The 22458-nt window shown below is 43.1% G+C and overlaps 1 protein-coding gene across 2 annotated transcripts; it reads left to right on the top strand.

Annotated features, from left to right (window-relative positions):
- The first annotated feature begins 313 nt into the window (after positions 1-313).
- On the top strand, positions 314-21101 carry LOC121579366 (rab GTPase-binding effector protein 1-like). Of its 2 annotated transcripts, XM_041893903.2 has the most exons (20): positions 314-685; positions 5235-5363; positions 5523-5726; positions 6125-6288; positions 6558-6677; positions 7277-7412; positions 7582-7760; positions 8005-8112; positions 9844-10146; positions 10246-10398; positions 10778-10882; positions 11177-11293; positions 11550-11648; positions 14154-14294; positions 15318-15507; positions 16096-16107; positions 16756-16811; positions 17698-17796; positions 18119-18235; positions 20318-21101. In XM_041893903.2, the coding sequence occupies exons 1-20, from the start codon at positions 640-642 to the stop codon at positions 20417-20419; spliced, it is 2580 nt and encodes an 859-aa protein (XP_041749837.1). In that variant the 5' UTR covers positions 314-639; the 3' UTR covers positions 20420-21101. The 2 variants fall into 2 exon arrangements, with proteins under 2 accessions (XP_041749837.1, XP_041749838.1); XM_041893904.2 differs by lacking the exon at positions 16096-16107.
- Positions 21102-22458: the final 1357 nt, after the last annotated feature.

Raw genomic sequence — 22458 nt, 5'->3', positions numbered from 1 at the left:
GGAGTGTACTGATACGAGTAGGACACGTGACATCCCGGCAAATTTGAGAAAAAACACTTTATATCGGAGTTGTGCCTGGTCGTCTCTAGTTACCACAGCCACAAAGTCATAAACCCCGCCTATTTCTACATTGTATCTTCTTCAAATGGGATTTTAAACCTAACCATAACCACACTGCTAACCTTATGCCTAACCCTAACCTTGAATGAAAACAAAAAAGCACATTTTTGTTTTCATTAATTTTTACCATATAGCCAAATGTTGACTTTGTGGCTGTGGTAACCATTGTGCCTGTTGTTCACATACGTATCTGCCCTCTCATTGGCTAGAATGGTCCAACCTTATCTTGCCTCCTACCGACTGCCTTCCATTTTTGAAGAAATGCATTTTCGTTGTTAGAGCAGTCACTAGAGTATCTGGTCAATATAATGGATCATCTGGGATATAGCTAATTGTGACTGTGGTAACCCCCTATGTTTCTGTAGTAGTGTTCACACATGCGTAGTGAGCTGTTTCTCCAATGACGTTGTCTTCCATGTAGCAAGCACTTCAAGCAGCCTGTTTGCTTGGACACTCCTAATAGCTAGATAGCTTTCTCACACACCGCGCCGGTTATTGCAATTCCATCCCCTGGAAACCATGGCCGACCAGGCCTCGGGATCCGCCCGGCAGCCCCATCATGACGGTAAAGATTGTTATTTTTTGGTAGTCTTTATGTGGTGAAGTCTCGAGTTAATCCAGATCGGTAAGCGGCCTGTGAATCCTCGGGCTCAGCTAGCACCATCACCGACGTGTCACTCCCTCTCCCTGGACATTATTTCAATGTTCTCAATGGATATATATATACATAGCGAGCTACACAGGCCCCAAACTAGATTTGCATACTTTGTGTTGGAAAATAAATGCATCCATCCTGGCGCTTGCTAGTTAGTCGAACTGTGTTGGTGCTAACTAGCTAGCTACCTACCTGTCATTGTTGTTTTGCAGCCCTTGACAGTAGTAGGCGAGACCTTCGACGCAGTGGAAACTGGAAAAGGGATAACGTTAGTGGCAGTGACATTTGTACAAGTATCAAACGTTTTCGAAAACAGTATTTATTGAAACATGAATATTCAGTCATTTAGCTAACGTTAGTTGTCCATCCCCTTGTTTGCAAAATGTAAGTTAGTTAGAGTAGACAAAAGCTATACAGCTAACGTTAAGTAGTTAGTAGGGGACTACCCCATTCATAGATACTAACTACTTTAGCGTCTTTTGCCCGGGGGAGTTTGCATAAGAGCCCGACGCTTGCCCTAAACAATAACACGCATCGTTTGCCGTACGTTTTTGGAAATTCAAGGAACGGATCTTTGATATAAGTGATAAATAATTTTCCAAAAAACAGAAGGTTAAATTACTACACACCTTTTCATAGGGTTAGGGTTAATGTTCCCACATGGCCAAATCTCCATGTTAAAGGAAAACTCCACTCAAACGATCGTTTGCTATTTGTTTCATTTGTCCATTGTTGATATAGTCCCAAAACGTTTTGCATGTAAGCAATCAAGTTTTCAAGATATCTAACTTTCAAAATACAGAAATCATCCCTGTATTTCTCTCTGATAAGAAAGATAAGGGGCATATGTTTAAAAAACGATGATTATTGACTTTCCTAAATGTTGAAAGACGGTGTCCGAATTTGTAGTCCACATGGAGCCAAGGGTTTTCGAGAGCTAGGACGGAACATGGACCAATTTGGAGTTCCAGACTCTAGCCAGTTTGCCAGTAGTAGCCACACAGATAAATTGTTAGCCAAAATGTCTTGATAAATTGAGCCTATGACTGAATTAAATTAGCAGGATTCTTGCCAATTTTGTCAAACTACACTACCAGTCATTCAAGGATTTTTCTTTATTTTTACTATTTATTTACATTGTAGAATAATAGTGAAGACATCAAAACTCTGAAATAACACAAATGGAATCATGTAGTAACCAAAAAAGTGTTAAACAAATCCAAATATATTTGAGATACTTCAAAGTAGCCACCCTTTGCCTTGATGACAGCTTTGCACACTCTTGGCATTCTCTCAACCAGCTTCATGAGGTAGTCACCTGGAATGCATTTAAATTAACAGGTGTGCCTTCTTAAAAGTTATTTTCTGGAATTTCTTTCCTTAATGCGTTTGAGCCAATCAGTTGTGTTGTGACAAGGTAGGGGGATATACAGAAGATAGCTCTATTTGGTAAAAGACCAAGTCCATATTATGGCAAGAACAGCTCAAATAAGCAAAAAGAAACGACAGTCCATCATTACTTTAAGACATGAAGGTCAGTAAATATGGAAAATGTCAAAGACTTTGATAGTTTCTTCAAGTGCAGTCGCAAAAACCATCAAGTGCTATGATGAAACTGGCTCTCATGAGGACCGCCACAGGAATGGAAGACCCAGAGTTACCTCTGCTGCAGAGGATAAGTTCATTAGAGTTACCAGCCTCAGAAATTGCAGCCCAAATAAATGCTTCACAGAGTTCAAGTAACAGACACATCTCAACATCAACTGTTCATAGGGGACTGTGGGAATCAGGCCTTCATGGTCGAATTGCTGCAAAGAAACCACTACTAAAGGACACCAATAATAAGAACAGACCTGCTTGGGCCAAGAAACACGAGCAATGGGCATTAGACCAGTGGAAATTTGTCCTTTGGTCTGGAGTCCAAATTGGAGATTTTTGGTTCCAACTGCTGTGTCTTTGTGAGACGCAGTGTGGATGAACGGATGATCTCTGCATATTAGTTCCAACCATAAAGCATGGAGGAGGAGGTGTTATGGTGTGGGGGTGCTTTGCTGGTGACACTGTCTGTGATTTATTTAGAATTCAAGGCACATTTAACCAGCATGGCTACCACAGCATTCTGCAGTGATATGCCATCTGGTTTGGGCTTAGTGGGACTATCATCTGTTTATCAACAGGACAATGACCCAACACACCTCCAGGCTAAGGGCTATTTTACCAAGAAGGAGAGTGATGGAGTGCTGCTTCAGATGACCTGGCCTCCACAATCACCCGACCTCAACCCAATTGAGATGGTTTGGGATGAGTCGGACGGCAGAGTGAAGGAAAAGCAGCCAACAAGTGCTCAGCATATGTGGGAACTCCTTCAAGACTGTTGGAAAAGCATTCCAGGTGAAGCTGGTTGATAGAATGCCAAGTGTGTGCAAAGCTGTCATCAAGGCAAAGGGTGGCTATTTGAAGAATCTGAAATATAAAATATATTTTGATTTGTTTAACACTTTTTTGGTTTTTATTCTACAATGTAAAAAAAAAAAAAAAGAAAAACCCAAACTTTTGATTGGTACTGTATCTACACCAAATCTGGCAATGGAGATAATGAATTGTCAATGGATGTTCTGTTACTGATGTCATCCCTCTCTGAAAAATGTCATGCTCTGAAATATATACGAGCTGACATTTTCACCTCTGTTAATTTTAATGGCCTCTAACTCTGACTTGTATGCCATTCCTAGGAGTTGTCCTAAGTAGAGGTGCTCAATATCTGTCCTCAGTTCAGCCTAATGTTTTTGGTTTAGTTTGTTTTTATAACAACTTTGAGATTCTACTTGTAATGAAAACACTATATAAAATACAATGCTTATTATTATTATTGAGGCTACATTCACCAGGTGCTAAATGAGTGAAATAAAAAATTTAATTGACTTCAGACAGGCTTTACAAAAGGCAACACTTATCTGACGATATTACTGCATAGTATGGCAAATGCACCGCCCTCGACCGCAAAGCGCAACAGAGAGTGGTGCGGACGGCCCAGTACATCACTGGGGCCGAGCTCCCTGCCATCCAGGACCTCTATATCAGGCGGTGTCAAGAAGGCCTGAACAATTGCAGAAGACTTCAGCCACCCATGTCATAGACTGTTCACTCTGCTACTGTCCGGCAAATGGTACCGGCGCATCGGCTTTCAGACCAACAGGCTCCGAGGCGGCTTCTACCTCCAAGCCATAAGACTGCTAAATAGTTAATTAAATGGTTACCCGGACTATCTGCATTGATTATCTTGCACTGATTCTATGCACACTCACAAGACTATATTCTGTATATAAACATTTACATACACTACTGTACATATACATACTACACAAACACACCGATGCCGCATACACACATGCAAACACACATGCAAACACACATACATTCACACTCATCCTATGCTGCTGATCTATTCTTTATTTTACTCTTACTATTATCTATTCTGATGCCTAGTCACTTTACCCTGCCTTTATGTACATATCTACCTCAAATAACTCATACCCCTGCACTGTGTTATGGTACTGGTACTCCCTGCATATAGCTTAATTATTGTGTATTTTATTCCTCTTGTGTTTCTATTTGTATTTTCCTTATTTTCTTATTTATAACTCTGCATCGTCGGGAAGGGCTCGTAAGCAAGCATTTCAATGTAAAGTCTACACCCGTTGTATTCGGCGCATGTGACAAATAACATTGGATTTGAATGGGAAAAGCTGTACAGTATGTAGCATAAAGCTAGTGGAGAGATATGCCCCAAGTAGGCCAAAAACCCCAAATCATCAAAGATTGGAACCGGTAACTAGTGTACTTTTTGAGCTAGAGATTGACTCTAAAAAGTAAGTTATATTACTGAGCTATTGTATAACCATTTTGTTGGACACGAGGAATGATCTTTTGGGAAGTAAGTTTCCAGGCAACTCGTGCTGTTTTATATGTAATAACGTAAACACTTTTACCAACTTGGAAACCCCCCGGAGTTTGTTGATGATCAGGCCTATGTCAAAGGTCTTTGTTTTGTTCTCGTGGACATGTCTTTCTGGTCAAACTTCTTGCTAACACAGTCACTATGCTAATACAGTCATTAAATACTAATGGGTTCTGCCCCTAGAATGCTGCTTGGTATTTTGTACTGCACAGGTGTTGTCCTTTTGATTGGCTACAATTAGTGAGATTGATTTGTCCACAAGTTAGACCTCCATTTATTGTATCATAACCAACACCAACAGGGATTATTGTTGAAGTGAAGACCAAGTGACCCTCCCATTCAGTCCAGCCTGGGCAATACCAAAACTTAACTTAAATTATGGATTGCCCTTTTAAATAAATGAAATCACGGCTTTCAGGCTGGCTGTATTGCAGTGTGTAGAGAAATACCTTTTTTTTTCTGGAAGTTTCTTTAGTGTTCTTGTTTTGTCCTCTCTCTTAGCGGTGCTCCAGCAGCGAGTGGCATCCTTGGAGCAGGAGAGAGCTGAGTTCGTCAAGCTCAAACAGCAACTGGAGTCTGAGTTCAACCAGAAACGGGCCAAGTTCAAAGAGCTCTACCTGTCCAAAGAAGGTGACTGTTCAATCTGCTGTCGGCATTATGCCATATTGCTAATAGTAAGCTCATGTAGTTAGCTTCATGAATATGAACTCTGGTCTCCTGGAACATATCCGATCTTATCATGGGTTACCTCCTGTATTTTCCTCACTGTTCCTCTCTCTTTCCTCCCAGAGGAACTGAAGTTTCAGGCAGCGTCTCTGGAGGGGGCCCAGTCGGAGCTGAGTCGTGTCCAGGCCCAGCTGGAACAGGCCCAGGCAGACATGGAGAACATCAAGGCGGTGGCCACTGTGTCAGAGAGCACCAAGCAGGAGGCCATTGACCAGGTCAAGGGACAGTGGCAGGAGGAGGTGGCCTCACTACAGGCCATCATGAAAGGTACTGTAGCCAGGCTAACTCTACATTGCCTCCTCTGGCCGTCATTTTGCCATTCAGTATCTAGTTGATGACGCTGTTGGAAGGCTTTCAGTATCTGTAAATAACCCATGTAACATTTACTCTAGACTTTAATGAAAGGCAGTCATTTTGATCCCATGTCATTGCCCTGCTTCTGTTACAGCCTTGATGTAGTATCTTAGCTTGACCTGCAGAAATTAAAATAGAATAGGATAAAAATTCTGTCAGCAGTTTATTTGATCAAATAAAGTGGGGGTCAAATAAAGTGTATTATGTTAAATAAAGCCTGATTTGAAAATCCACTGCTACTCTTTACACTGAGGATCAGTTATAACACAACACAGTACCAGTCGATGCGGTCATCTCCCCTCCCCCCTCAGACACAGTGCGTGAGTACGAGGTGCAGTTCCACCAGCGCCTGGAGCAGGAGCGTGCCCAATGGAACCAGTACAGGGAGGTGGTGGAGAGGGAGATGGGCGAGCTGAGACACCGCCTCTCTGAGGGCGGCCAGGAGGAGGAGAACCTGGAGAACGACATGAAGAAGGTTGGCTGGTTTCACACCAGGGGGGTCATCAAAGTACATTAATCCTTTCATCAGGGTTGGGGGCAATTCCATTGCAATTCAGTCAATTTAATTTAATAATCTTTCTCTTAGAGAAGCCTCGAAGAGAATTGGAATTTTATATTACTTCTGGAATTGAAATGGAATTGACCGCTTTTGTTTTAGATTTTACTTATTTGTAGCCATTGTGTCTGTTTTGATTCACTGTCAATAAAGTTGGACTTACTTGATTTTAATGTGTTTTCCCCCAGGCCCAGGAAGATGCAGAGAAGCTGCGGTCGGTGGTGATGCCCATGGAGCAGGAGATAGCAGCTCTGAAAGTCAAACTGACTGTGGCAGAGGACAGGGTGAAGGAGCTGGAGGCCTCGAAGGTTAGTTAAAAGGGTCTGGAAAGGAAAACTGAAGACTTTTACAACACAGACAAGATCTTCATGCTTATTTTATTAAGAAAACAATCTTATCCATCCAAGATGTCAATTGAGGTATGGATTATATCTAGACCAGGGGTAGGCGAGATTCAGCCGCGGGTCGATTTCTGTCGGAGTGGATGGTCAGGGGGCCCGAACATAATTATAATAATTTGTACACTGCAAATTGACCACAACTAAGCCTAAAAAGAGATTGTATTTGAAAATAATAATTTCATACTTTGAATTACATTGAGACACAATCACATACGTCTCTTGGGAACCGATTTCCTAAATTAAACTAATTTTTTAGCTGAATTCCTGGTGATTTTTCAGTTTAAAAACCCCCCAAAACTAAAACTAAAACAATCACTTGCGGGTCGGTTTTGCCGACCCCTAATCTAGACCGTATGCAAAGGAACATGAATTTAGGTTGATTATTTATGACATTTATAGGCAAATAATCTAGGCAAAACTGTCTGAAGTGATACAGTGGAAGAAATGGCTTTCAGTTGAAATATGTCATTTGAGTTACTGATAAATGACTTGTTTTCATTCTGTAGGGAAAGGAGCTCAATCATGTCCTGGAAGCAGAGAAATCCTCCCGCACAGACCTGGAGATGTACGTGGCGGTGCTCAACACTCAGAAGTCTGTCCTTCAGGAGGACGCAGAGAAACTACGCAAAGAGCTCCACGAAGGTGACACACTCGTAAAGCTTTATTTGAAAGCATGCTGTCAAACTTAAGGATAAGAGATGTAAGAAACTTCAATACAGAAGTACAGCACAGTATTGTCCCTCTTTTTCGCTATCTATCTCTCGCTATATATATATCTGTCTGTCTGTCATGTCTTTTCTCCCATGGTCAGTGTGTCACCTCTTGGAGCTGGAGCGGCAGCAGCACAACCAGCTGAAGCACACGTGGCAGCGGGCCAACGACCAGTTCCTGGAGTCCCAGAGGCTGCTGATGAGGGACATGCAGAGGATCGAGAACGTGCTCTCTTCTGAGCAGCTCCGCCAGGTGGAGGAGATCAAGAAGCGGGACCAGGTACTCACACCTAAAGTCAAAAGGGGTGTGGGGGGGGGGTTAGTGGCCAGGGGTGTGTTTGGCTGTGCAAGGTTGTATCAGACAATATATGAGGAATAGAGTAAATAGTGACTGTGTAATGACAGACAATTTGACAGGATATTGTGTGTGCATGTGCGCTTAAGGGAATGCCAGTCAGTTAAAAAGGTAGAAATACCCTGTCAAAGTGTAGACCATTTATTGACATTGTGTTTGTTTCCCCCAGGAGGAGGATGAGAAGGAAAGGATCAGCCAGGCCAAGGAGCAGAACGAGGAAGACAGGACAGAAACCGAACCTTTAGAAGACTCATTCCTTGGGCTCAGTATTGAAGAGGTATGGCTATGATGTCACCAACACCTTACAGAGAGCACATACCCCAGACACACATGATCCTCTTGAGAGGACAACCGCCCTATAAAACATTATCTCTTGAGTTCATATTGAATATGAAATGGCCATAAATATGAACATTGTAACTCCACATCTTCACAATTGACTTGTTCCTCGTTGAAGGTAAAAGGTTAACTTCCCCACCTAATCAGCTGTGACAAGCATGGTCAAATGTGGTCTGAAATGCCATCTCCTTAAATGGCTTGGAGAAATTCTTTAATAACACTAACATAAGTATTCCAGAAATTGGTCTAAAGCATGTGATTTTGTTCGAAGCACTATTCTCTGCTGACAATGCACCTCTCATTTCCAATCTTGACACTGCAGTTTTGACATCGCACTCACAACCAAAGCACATCCACACCCCTTTTCTCTCTTTCTCTCACTCTGTGTCATTCTCAGCATCTCTGAGGCTGTGTTTACACAGCCACCCTAAGAACCCAAATCTGATTTTCTTTCTATATCCCAAAAAAATGTCTGACTGTCACACTGTTTTACATGTGACCCATATCAGATTTGGGCATTCACACTGATGTAGCCTCTGAAGTAGCACACCGATGCAATGCTTATTTTCTGTCACTGTTCCTTTACATTTTGGGGTGGTTGTGACGGTAACGTCAGGACATGTGCAAAAAAATATCTAATCTGAACGACCAGACAGGTCGCATATGGAGGATCGGGTTTGTATCAGGATTCAGATCCACATATGGAGGTGGTATAAATGGGAAGTCAAAAGATCAGATTCCATGTGTTCTTTTTTGCTGTTTACACGTTAGGGAAAAGATCAGATGGGAATCTGTTATGTACACTACCATTCAAAAGTTTGGGGTCACTTAGAAATGTCCTTGTTTTCGAAAGAAAAGCAAGAGGACAAATACATTAGTGTCTAGTTTGAGAAACAGGCGCCTCACAGGTCCTCAACTGGCAGCTTCATTAAATAGTACCCGCAAAACACCAGTCTCAACGTCAACAGTGAAGAGGCGACTCTGGGATGCTGATCTTCTAGGCAGAGTTGCAAAGAAAAAGCCATATCTCAGACTGCCCATCTTAATCTTTTCTTTTTATTGGCCAGTCTGAGATATGGCTTTTTCTTTGCAACTCTACCTAGAAGATCAGCATCCCAGGGTCGCCTCTTCACTGTTGACGTTGAGACTGGTGTTTTGCGGGTACTATTTAATGAAGCTGCCCGTTGAGGACCTGTGAGGCGCCTGTTTCTCAAACTAGACACTCTAATGTATTTGTCCTCTTGCTCAGTTGTGCACCGGGGCCTCCCACTCCTCTTTCTATTCTGGTTAGAGCTAGTTTGCGCTGTTCTGTGAAAGGAATAGTACACAGCGTTGTACGAGATCTTCCGTTTCTTGGCAATTTCTTGGCCTCTGTACGCCTATGTAGATATTCCATTAAAAATAATCAGTTTCCAGCTACAATAGCCATTTACAACATTAATAATGTCTACACTGTATTTCTGATCAATTTGTTGTTATTTTAGTGGACAAAAAAATTGCTTTTCTTTCGAAAACAAGGACATTTGTAAGTGACCCCAAACTTTTGAACTGTAGTGTAAATAATTGGCAAAAGATCTGAATGGGCTGCCTGTGTGAACACAGCCTGAGGTGCTACTCGTCTACTTCTCATCATTACAACCACTCTCTCCCTCCCTCTTCTCTCCTCCAGCCCCACAGCGCCCACGGCTCTATGCACTCCTTAGACTCTGACCTGGTGGCAGGGGGCCCTATGGACCCCTACAAAGACGGCCTGCGGAGGGTCCAGTCCACAGACAGCCTGGGTTCCTCTCCTGGTCTCCAGGGCCTGGGGGTCCACAACCATAAGGCCAAGTCGGCCAGCCACCTGGATGAGTCCGACTTCGGACCCCTGGTGGGGGCGGACTGCGGGGCCCCTGAGGGCCTGGCGGGCTTTGGGGACACACTATCGGTCAGCTCCATCCAGCTGACAGCCGGCCACTTCCTGCTCACCAAGGTCTTAAATCTACCTTTATAATACTTTCATGTATTGTGTCTGTAAAATAATTGAGTTTTTTTAAATGCAGTTTAAAAAAATTTATTTGATATGATCCAGGACCAGGAGAAGGCCATCAAGGCCATGACGCCAGAGCAGGAGGAGACGGCCTCACTGATGTCCAGCATCTCCCACGCCCCTGACACCGCCTTCCTGACCCCGTCAGGCTACCGGCTGGTCAGCGACCAGGAGTGGAACCTGCTACAGCAAGAGGTCAGACAGTTTCATACAGTGTTTTGGTTCATTTAAATTGTATGATGGTTTGGTTGGGCTTTGTTTTGCAGTACGATATTGTACGCTATACCTTGTTTGCATGGTAATAGTTGTTGGCTTGTAATCCCATAACCACTTTGGTTCAAAAGCACCAATAAGTATAATTTAGTACCAAGTACTGTATTTGTTACTATTAGGAAAATACAATGTAGCCTAGGTGTTGAAATGTTCCTGTAGAATAAAGTAAACAATCTTTACACTGCTATGAATTGTGTACAGTTTGGTTTGCACACATGGACAGCTCGGGGTTTCTATATAAATATTTTGTATTTAACATGTGGTATTCCTCCTAAATTCATTCTTGGCTGTCTGTCACTAGGTGAAGAATGCGGGGAGGAAGTTGGGACGGCGGTGTGACATGTGCTCCAACTATGAAAAACAGCTGCAGGTCATCCAGGGCCAGGAAGCAGAGACACGTGATCAAGTAACACCCTCTCTCTCTCTCACTGTGGCACTCTATTACAGTTTAACTTTCTGTGATGTATACACCTATGTCAAGGATACTTAAAGGGAAAGTTCATCCCAAAATTAAAGCATTTTGTTATAGATCAAAGTTATCTTTAGTGATATTTAGTCTTTCCATGTTCCATGTCATCTGTTGTGTAGCTCCCACTAAGCTATATGCATTAGAGTAAATCTGACGACAAGAATCCTAATTGAATGGGGGGAAAGAAAGAGTGCAAGTTAGCTGGTCCCAAGTCTCGCTGGTCTCTCTCAGGTAAAGAAGCTCCAGGTGATGCTGCGGCAGGCCAATGACCAGCTGGAGAGAACCATGAGTGAAAAACAAGAGTTGGAGGACTCTGTGAAACAGGGCAACGAGGAAACCACTGCAAAGGTCTGTCCTCCTTACACACACACCACACACACACTCTATCTCTCTTCAGAGTCTAAAAAGTGTAAAGTATAGTAAAGCGTAAAGTAATCTTTATGCTTAGCTCTTTTATTGTTTGAGGAGTTATTTCTAATCTTCAAAGAATATACAATGCTCACTGTTGGAATGTGGATAAATCGGCATACGTCATTCTTTTTCTTTAGATTGTATGTTTGTTCAGTTATTCTCTGGAGCATGCGGATTTCTTGCTTTGTCTCAGGTCGCTGCTCTCATGCAGAGAGTCCAGGAGTCAGAGTCACTGCTTAAAACACTACAAGAGGCCTTCAGTCAGGCCAAGAGGAACACACAGGAACAGATGGTGAGCAACAGTTATCCACTACAGCCTCTCAATACAGCCTCTGTTTGGGCCTCCAGTGTCTCAATACTGTCTGTCTGTGCCAGAAGGCCTGTATGAATAAAGTTAGCAGCAAAATAATTTGAACATTCCATCGCTCCATGTGCCTTTTGATTTAGTGATGCAACCATCTTCTTGCTGTAATTAAGGAGGAAGTTTATCTTGCCAAAGAGAGAGCTAGTGGAAATGTGATGGAATGCTCTGCCAGATAGTAGACGTTTGCCCTCTAATCACATTTCAAATCAAATCAAATTTTATTGGTCACATGCAACGAATACAACAGGTGCAGACATTACAGTGAAATGCTTACTTACAGCCCTTAACCAACAGTGCATTTATTTTAAACAAAAAAAGTAAGAATAAAACAACAACAACAAAAAGTGTTGAGAAAAAAAGAGCAGAAGTAAAATAAAGTGACAGTAGGGAGGCTATATATACAGGGGGGTACCGTTGCAGAGTCAATGTGCGGGGGCACCGGCTAGTTGAGGTAGTTGAGGTAATATGTACATGTGGGTAGAGTTAAAGTGACTATGCATAAATACTTAACAGAGTAGCAGCAGCGTAAAAAGGATGGGGTGGGGGGGCAGTGCAAATAGTCCGGGTAGCCATGATTAGCTGTTCAGGAGTCTTATGGCTTGGGGGTAGAAGCTGTTGAGAAGTCTTTTGGACCTAGACTTGGCACTCCGGTACCGCTTGCCGTGCGGTAGCAGAGAGAACAGTCTATGACTAGGGTGGCTGGAGTCTTTGACAATTTTGAGGGCCTTCCTCTGACACCGCCTGGTATAGAGGTCCTGGATGGCAGGAAGCTTTGCCCCAGTGATGTACTGGGCCGTACGCACTAACCTCTGTAGTGCCTTGCGGTCAGAGGCCAAGCAGTTGCCATACCAGGCGGGGATGCAACCAGTCAGGATGCTCTCGATGGTGCAGCTGTATAATTTTTTGAGGATCTGAGGACCCATGCCAAATCTTTTTAGTCTCCTGAGGGGGAATAGGCTTTGTCGTGCCCTCTTCACGACTGTCTTGGTGTGTTTGGACCATGATAGTTCGTTGGTGATGTGGACACCAAGGAACTTGAAGCTCTCAACCTGTTCCACTACAGCCCCGTCGATGAGAATGGGGGCGTGCTCAGTCCTCTTTTTTTTCCTGTAGTCCACAATCATCTCCTTTGTCTTGGTCACGTTGAGGGAGAGGTTGTTGTCCTGGCACCACACGGCCTGATCTCTGACCTCCTCCCTATAGGCTGTCTCATCGTTGTCGGTGATCAGGCCTACCACTGTTGTGTCGTCGGCAAACTTAATGATGGTGTTGGAGACGTGCCTGGCAATGCAGTCATGGGTGAACAGAGAGTACAGGAGGGGACTGAGCACGCACCCCTGAGGGGCCCCCGTGTTGAGGATCAGTGTGGCAGATGTGTTGTTACCTACCCTTACCCGTCAGGAAGTCCAGGATCCAGTTGCAGAGGGAGGTGTTTAGTCCCAGGATCCTTAGCTTAGTGATGAGCTTAGAGGGCACTATGGTGTTGAATGCTGAGCTGTAGTCAATGAATAGCATTCTCACGTAGGTGTTCCTCTTGTCCAGGTGGGAAAGGGCAGTGTGGAGTGCGATAGAGATTGCATCATCTGTGGATCTGTTGGGGCGGTATGCAAATTGGAGTGGGTCTAGGGTTTCTGGGATTATGCTGTTGATGTGAGCCATGACCAGTCTTTCAAAGCACTTCATGGCTACAGACGTCAGTGCTACGGGTCGGTAGTCATTTAGGCAGGTTATCTTAGAGTTCTTGGGCACGGGGACTATGGTGGTCTGCTTGAAACATGTTGGTTTTACAGACTCAGTCAGGGACATGTTGAAAATGTCAGTGAAGACACTTGCCAGTTGGTCAGCACATGCTCGGAGTACACGTCCTGGTAATCCGTCTGGCCCTGCGGCCTTGTGAATGTTGACCTGCTTAAAAGTCTTACTCACATCGGCTACGGAGAGCGTGATCACATAGTCATCCGGAACAGCTGGTGCTCTCATGCATGCTTCAGTGTTGCTTGCCTCGAAGCGAGCATAGAAGTGGTTTAGCCTGCCTGGTAGGCTTGTGTCACTGGGCAGCTCGCGGCTGTGCTTCCCTTTGTAGTCTGTAATAGTTTTCAAGCCCTGCCACATCCGACGAGCGTCAGAGCCAGTGTAGTATGATTCAATCTTAGACCTGTATTGACTCTTTGCCTGTTTGATGGTTCGTCGGAGGTCATAGCGGGATTTCTTATAAGCGTCCGGGTTAGAGTCCCGTTTCTTGAAAGCGGCAGCTCTACCCTTTAGCTCAGTGCGGATGTTTCCTGTAATCCATGGCTTCTGGTTGGGGTATGTCATTTGTAGGCATTTGTAGTCTCTGTGGCCGGCAGTTCCATTTTACAGTATATTGAATCATCAGGAGGAAACAGGATGATGACACATGATTTGACGGAGTGCTGTTTTTGCCATAATCAGGCTGTGCTGATGCAGTCCAGGGAGCAGGTGGCGGAGGAACTGAGCAGACTGCAGAGGGACAACGACAGCCTAACAGGCAAACACCGACTCCACTTATCTCTCCAGCAGCAGGAGGACTTCAAACTACCCACCACGGTGCAAGTACGAGACAATTATTCACAGCCACCATTTTGAGAATTGCTCTGTCGCATCTCAATAGTCTAAAGGAGAGCCCTCTATTTTTTGTCACACTAATTCATAGATTTACAGAAGAATGTCTCTTGACATCTGAATAATAAACAAGAGTTCATTGCAAGGACCATCCAGGCTCTCTTCATTTTTTCCCCCGTGCTTACATAGCATGTTTACATAGCATTGACAAAGATGAAAACAACAGTAATATTCCAAATATTCCACATTTAAATCCAAGGGGGATAAGGTGGTATGTATTTTAGGCCTAGATTTAGCTTCAAGTAATGTTCTAAGACTTTGGTTGTGTTCCAGATACATAGATTCTGTACAAATTATAGGAGTGTTATGTCATGTTAATGTGGTAAAAAAACTAAACAACACCTGGAATTTTAAAGATCTAGTAATGTTAGCAGACCTGCACAGAATCTGTCGTTCAGAACTAAAACAATCACCATGACTGACCAGTTACTATTTCACTGACTTTGGTTAATGAACTGGCAGGGAGAACATATTAGGGCCCTTCAGGGTGTTAAGGATTCTATAGTGTACTTGTTGACCGCTTTAACATGAACAAGTCTTTAGAGTGAATCCAAACCTTGATGAAAATGCGGTAGCTAAACCCTCGTAACCACCTTAATGGTTATTGGTGTCTTTTCCTTCCATATAAACTCAGATATCGCAGTATTCAATGACTTAAAAAGGTTTTTTAAATGAGGGATTGAAATAGGAATACGTTGGAGTAAATGAAGAAAACAAAGACATCTTGGAAGAACTGATAGTAACAAGTATGAAAGGGATGGAACAACTGGGTCTGAAATGTATGAGTATGTCATCGCCATACACTTCTCCACGTGCACGGTCCCCAGAAGCAGACGGACATCTCTGGTTCACACCATCGAGCTATTTACTTGTCCATCAGGTACTTCTTTCACCATTCATACCCATTGTGACTCACTTAAATTGGTACGTGCAACTATTTCTGCTCCCCTCTAGGAACTACAACCCCTGGTGCTACAGTTGCGGGAGGACATAGTTGCGGTGCGCACGGCTGCAGACCACCTGGAAGAGAAGCTGAAGGCGGAGATCCTGTTCCTGAAGGAGCAGCTCCAGGCAGAGCAGTGCCTCAAAGAGAACCTGGAGGACACACTACAGCTGGAGATAGATGGCTGCAAGGAGGAGATAGGTGAGGCTCACCTTCCCATTCCTTAGGCTTGACACATAAGGATAGATCAGAGAAAAGTAACTTTGTTGTGCTATAATCCTCATGCTCATTAATCAAGATATCTATTGATTAATGTGGCAGATTTACAGAAAGTTTCAATTTCATCTGTATGTCCTGGGCAGGTGTAGCTGTTTATCTATGGCTCTGAGTTGAGCTATCTGGACATCTGATGAGGAACTGCCAGTGCAGAGAGTGAATATGAGCAATAAAGAAAATCTTGAGTTGCATTTTATAAGAGCCAGAGATGCTAAATATGATGGTTAGACGTCAGCTCAAACTTGTATGATTTACAGTAGTTGTTTCAGCACTACACATTTAGAGAGTTAAGGGATACAACATGTGCTGAGCAAGTGTTCAGCTTCACGGTCACATACTGAACCTGTCAGCGCAACTGAACTCTGCTTCTCCACCATGAAATTGCCTGTATTTTCCTTTGAACTTCATCAAAGACACTAGTTCTCTGAAGATTTTTCCCCTCCTTTCCTTTGTTCCCTCTAAAACCTTAATTTTTCTCCTCTCCTTTTTTCTCGGTTGGTGACTGTTGTTCAGACATCTTGGAAGGTACGAAACACACTGTCTGACGAACCTTCTTAGGTTGTTTGTGTGTGTGTGTTAATACTGTATATGTTGGATTAATGACCGTATGGCACTGAAACTCACTCACTGCAGTAATGTTTTTTTTAAATGTGGCATGCCAAATTGGTATGGTCATGAGAGGATTATGGACATGACATGGCACCTGTTATATGCTGTCATAGCCATTCACTTCACTCTTCTAAGTTAGCATGGTTATGACAACCATTTAATACCATTAATATGGCATAACATCACAGCTTTCTTTTTTGTTTATTTTATTTTCAGTATATTTTAATCAAATATACTGCTATAGTGTGGAAAAATTGTTGAATTCTGGCCCAAGTTATGAACACTTCCTTGATTGCTCTGTGTGTCAGTCTAATAGCATGGAGGAGCACTGTGTTTGCTTGCTTAGTAACACACACATCTCTCACACACACACCACTCTCCTTGGCAGAGGAGATTCGCCCCCTTTAAGACTAGCCACACAGCTCTAATGCGTTATTCATGAATTGACAACAAATTTTTCAGGACCTGCATTAGAATGCTAGAACGCATGTCTGGGGTTGATGTTCTGATTACCATCATAATGACACTTTAATAAGTATTTTATCTGGTTTTTCTTTTCCCCAGCGTCATTCTCCAGTCTGAAAACCGAGCTGGAGCGAGTGAAAGCCGAGAAAGAACAGGTACATGAACTGTAGGGAGACTGCTGTGTCACTCCTCTGAATGTGAAGTCAGATTGTCTTGAGTGGCTGCCTTCAATAACATAATCCCAGCTAAGGCCTAAAACCACTGGCTTGTTAGAGTAGTAGTTGCTGTTTGAAACGTGTGGAACAATATGTATGAATGTAGGTGTGAATGAGTTTATTTACCATCACCAATGTGTTATGTGAATACCTCATTAATTTACAACGGCTAACATCAGTTGTCACCAACCATGGTTCCGGAGAGCTACAGGGTGTGCAGGCATTTGCTCAAGCCTTGCACGTACACACCTGAATTAACCAAGGTCTTGAGGTTTAGTTGATTATTTGAATTGGGTGTTTGAGTACTGAGCTGGAACAAAAGCCTGTGCACCAAACTCTCTACCAGGACCAGGGTTGGAGACCATTGGCTTAACATAATTGTTTTGCTCTGCAGTGTAGTCTGTCTGTAGCCTAGCTGACGCACAGATCACGTGACACAGCGAGAAGAGCTGTGCCCCACTGGTCTGGACAGGAGGCCGTTCTAATTCCATATTCCGCTCTTTTCGAGAGCGGACACATTGATTGGTTCTCTCAAATGTTTTTTGTCCTTGGGGGGTTGAGACCTCTCGTTTTGGATTTGAAAATCCAACAAGTTGTAATGGAAGGAGGTGACACTCCGTGTGTGGCTGTCCATGTGGGTGTTTGAGTGAGAAAGACACAGAGGAGAACCTACCAGTAAGGCACAGCCCCCTTCATTATCAACACATCGTCCCGACTACATCAAACAGCCTCCCCAGACTCTGAAGTCAGGAGGACTTTGAGTTTGGTAGTAGACTGTTTGTGCCAGTAGTTGATAATAACTGTGATTGATGTGCTCATTTCCCAGTTGGAGAGCAGCCTGGCAGAAAAGAGCAAGACATTAGAGAGTGTCCATGGTCTGAAGAGCAGACTGGAGGAGCAGCTCAGAGAGCTCACCACAACCAAGGTCAGAGGTCATTCACTTCTCAGACAGTCTGTATCACAGGAGGTTGGTGGCACCTTAATTGCGGAGGATGGGCTCGTGGTAATGGCTGGAACAGAATGGGTGGAATGGTATCAAATACATCAAACACATGGTTTCTGTGTGTTTGATGCCATTCCATTGGCTCTGTTCCAGCCATTATTATGAGCTGTCCTCCCCTCAGCAGCCTCCACTGGCATGTATGTTACAACCGGCCGCTGCTGCTGTTCCTTTCTCAACTATCTGTGATAAGTCTCAACATCGAGTGGGAGTAGTGATACTCAGTGTGCTGTGTGTGTGGTGGCAGACAGCCCTGGAGGCTCAGGCGTTGGATGAGAAGGACAAAGCCCAGCGGTTACAGACGGAGCTGGATGTTAGTGAGCAGGTGCAGAGGGACTTTGTCAAGCTCTCCCAGAGCCTCCAGGTATGGACAGTACCGCTGTTGGGTTACCATGGCCCCTAGGCTCTCTGAGATCACAAACTGTGTTTACTCAAACTTGTATTCTAGGTTACAGTTGAAGTCGGAAGTTTACATACACCTTAGCCAAATACATTTAAACTCAGTTTTTCACAATTCCTGACATTTAATCCTAGTAAAAATTCCCTGTCTTATGTCAGTTAGGATCACCACTTTTATTTTAAGAATGTGAAATGTCAGAATAATAGTAGAGAGAAGGATTTATTTCAGCTTTTATTTATTTCATCACATTCCCAGTGGGTCAGAAGTTTACATACACTGAATTAGTATTTGGTAGCATTGCCTTTAAAATGTTTAACTTGGGTCAAACGTTTCGGGTAGCCTTCCACAAGGTTCCCACAATAAGTTGGGTGAATTTTGGCCCATTCCTCCTGACAGAGCTGGTGTAACTGTGTCAGGTTTGTAGGCTTCCTTGTTCACACATGCTTTTTCAGTTCTGCCCACAAATGTTCTATAGGATTGAGGTCAAGGCTTTGTGATGGCCACTCCAATACCTTGACTTTGTTGTCCTTAAGCCATTTTGCCACAACTTTGGAAGTATGCATGGGGTCATTGTCCATTTGGAAGACGACCCATTTGCGACCAAGCTTTAACTTCCTGACTGATGTCTTGAGATGTTGCTTCAATATATCCACATAATTTTCCTTCCTCATGATCCCATCTATTTTGTGAAGTGCACCAGTCCCTCCTGCAGCAAAGCACCCCCACAGAATTATGCTGCCACCCCCGTGCTTCACGGTTGGGATGGTGTTCTTGGGCTTGCAAGCAACCCCCTTTTTCCTCCAAACATAACGATGGTCATTATGGCCAAACAGTTCTATTTTTGTTTCATCAGACCAGAGGACATTTCTCCAAAAAGTACTATCTTTGTCCCCATGTGCAGTTGCGAACCGTAGTCTAGCTTTTTTATGGCGGTTTTGGAGCAGTGGCTTCTTCCTTGCTGAGCGGCCTTTCAGGTTATGTCAATATAGGACTCGTTTTACTGTGGATATAGATACTTTTGTACCTGTTTCCTCCAGCATCTTCACAAGGTCCTTTGCTGTTGTGCTGGGATTGATTTGCACTTTTCACACCAAAGTACGTTCATGTCTAGGAGACAGAACGCATCTCCTTTCTGAGCGGTATGACGGCTGCGTGGTCCCATGGTGTTTATATTTGCGTACTATTATTTGTACAGATGAACGTGGTACCTTCAGGCGTTCGGAAATTGCTCCCAAGGATGAACCAGATTTGTGGAGGTCTACAATTTTTTTTCTGAGGTCTTGGCTGATTTCTTTTGATTTTCCCATGATGTCAAGCAAAGAAGCACTGAGTTTTAAGGTAGGCCTTGAAATGCATCCATAGGTACACCTCCAATTGAATCAAATGATGTCAATTGTGATACAGTGAATTATAAGTGAAATAACCTGTCTGTAAACAATTGTTGGAAAAATTACTTGTCATGCACAAAGTAGATGTCCTAACCGACTTGCCAAAACTATAGTTTGTTAACAAGACATTTGTGGAGTGGTTGAAAAACGAGTTTTAATGACTCCAACCTAAGTGTATGTAAACTTCCGACTTCAACTGTACGTAGAACCATGCCTCTTTGTCTATTTGTAGGCAATGCATGCCTTCCTAGAATTGGAGGAACACTTACTTGCTTGTAAAATGCATAATAGTATTCAATCAACATTTGTGATGTAGATCTTAGCCATACCTTTCTCTTTGACAAATGGATCTTTACCTTGTCTGACCCATAGAAGTAGAGTGAATTCATTATATTTCTATGGTCTGACCTTACACTTGATAGTTCGGTCCACATGATAGTGGTGTTACTATGGCAACAGTACTCCAACTCTTATAGTACACCTCTTACCATGGCAACCATATACAGCACCTCATCAGTGCTTTTAACACTATTTTATAGTGATTTATTTTACTGTATCTCATCTGATGTCAGACGTCATCTACATGGCTGTATGTGTATTTCTACATCTAGTAAATTGAATATCAATTAATCACTCATTCAATCACTCTTCCTCTCAGGTCCAGTTGGAGCGGATCAGACAGGCTGACTCTCTAGACCGTATCCGAGCCATCCTCAACGACACCAACTTGACTGACATCAGCCAGCTCCCAGAGACATGATACCCTTGGCTGAAACTCCATTCTTCCTCCTGACCCTCTATCTCACTGGCCTAATGACATTCTCCCACCTTGCCAGGCCACTCCCCCAGTTCTAACCCCCAATGGAAGGGCTCCGGAGGGATAAGAGGGGTGTGGGTGTTTTTAAATGAAGACTAAATCCAAAATGGAGGACAAAAATCTATCATTAAAGGAGAAAAGTTATTTTCTGTACAGGAGGATTTGAAGCACATGAGGCAGGAGTGAAGGTGAACACTACGACTAAGAGGTTGTAAATAACTAAATGACTGTTTCCTGCAAGGTGTGGCGATTCCTGTGTGTCTATCTGTCCTGTGTTTCTACTGTAGACATTGGACTGGCCGTATTAGCCCAACCAAAGGAGGAGTTTGTAGTCTTCTTCTAAGGCACTTTCATCTACAACTTCTTTTCAGGTAATGGGAACAAATGGATCCATACAATTTCTGCAAGTGGTTGATAAAATGTTCTCGCTCCCACTTTGTTTCTTACTTACTATTGCCCCCTTATGTTTACTGTTAATCTCCCTTTCTCGCTCCATGCTTTTGGTTGTAGTTCTTCATTTTCAACCTGCTGGGCTTATGGCAAATACTTAATGAAGGAGATTCACTGAAAATATTTGTACATAACAATATAAACTCTCTCTCTCTCATATATATATATATATATATATATATATATATATATATATATATATATATATATATATATATATATATATATCAAAAGTTTTAGAACACATACTCATTCAAGGGTTTTTCTTTGTTTTACTATTTCCTACATTGTAGAATAATAGTGAAGACATCAAAACTATGAAATAACACATGGAATCATGTAGTAACCAAAAAAGTGTTAAACAAATCAAAATATATTTTATATTTAAGATTCTTCAAATAGCCACCTTTTGCCTTGATGACAGCTTTGCACACTCTTGGCATTCTCTCAACCAGCTTCACCTGGAATGCTTTTCCAACAGTCTTGAAGGAGTTCCCACAAATGCTGAGCACTTGTTGGCTGCTTTTCCTTCACTCTGCCGTCTGACTCATCCCAAACCATCTAAATTCGGTTGAGGTCGGGGGATTGTGGAAGCCAGGTCATCTGATGCAGCACTCCATCACTCGCCTTCTTGGTAAAATAGCCCTTACACAGCCTGGAGGTGTGTTGGGTCATTGTCCTGTTGAAAAACAAATGATAGTCCCACTAAGCCCAAACCAGATGGGATAGCGTATCGCTGCAGAATGCTGTGGTAGCCATGCTGGTTAAGTGTGCCTTGAATTCTAAATAAATCACAGACAATGTCACCAGCAAAGCACCCCCACACCACAACACCTCCTCCTCCATGCTTTATGGTGGGAAATACATATGTGGAGATCATCTGTTCACCCACACCGCGTCTCACAAAGACACAGCGGTTGGAACCAAAAATCTCAAATTTGGACTCCACACCAAAGGACACATTTCCACCGGTCTAATGTCCATTGCTCGGGTTTCTTGGCCCAAGCAGATATCTTCTTCTTATTGGTGTCCTTTAGTAGTGGTTTCTTTGCAGCAATTCGACCATGAAGGCCTGATTCACACAGTCCCCTCTTAACAGTTGATGTTGAGATGTGTGTGACTTGAGCTCTGTGATGCATTTATTTGGGCTGCAATTTCTGAGGCTGTTAACTCTAATTAACTCATCCTCCTGCAACAGAGGTAACTCTGGGTCTTCCATTCCTGTGGCGGTCCTCATGAGAGCCAGTTTCATCATAGCGCTTGATGGTTTTCGTGACTGCACTTGAAGAAACTTTCAAAGTTCTTGAAATGTTCCGTATTGACTGACCTTCATGTCTTAAAGTAATGATGGACTGTCGTATCTCATTGCTTATTTGAGCTGTTCTTGCCATAATATGCTATCTTTTGTATAAGGCTATCTACTTTGTCACAATACAACTGATTGGCTCAAACGCATTAAGAAGGAAAGAAATTCCACAAATTAACTTTTAAGAAGGCACACCTGTTAATTGAAATTCATTCCAGGTGACTAC

This window comes from Coregonus clupeaformis, chromosome 13 (genome assembly GCF_020615455.1).
Source record: "Coregonus clupeaformis isolate EN_2021a chromosome 13, ASM2061545v1, whole genome shotgun sequence".
Taxonomy (NCBI): domain Eukaryota; kingdom Metazoa; phylum Chordata; class Actinopteri; order Salmoniformes; family Salmonidae; genus Coregonus; species Coregonus clupeaformis.
The sequence above is the reverse complement of the archived record's forward strand: the minus strand, read 5'-3'. Positions and strand labels throughout refer to the sequence as shown.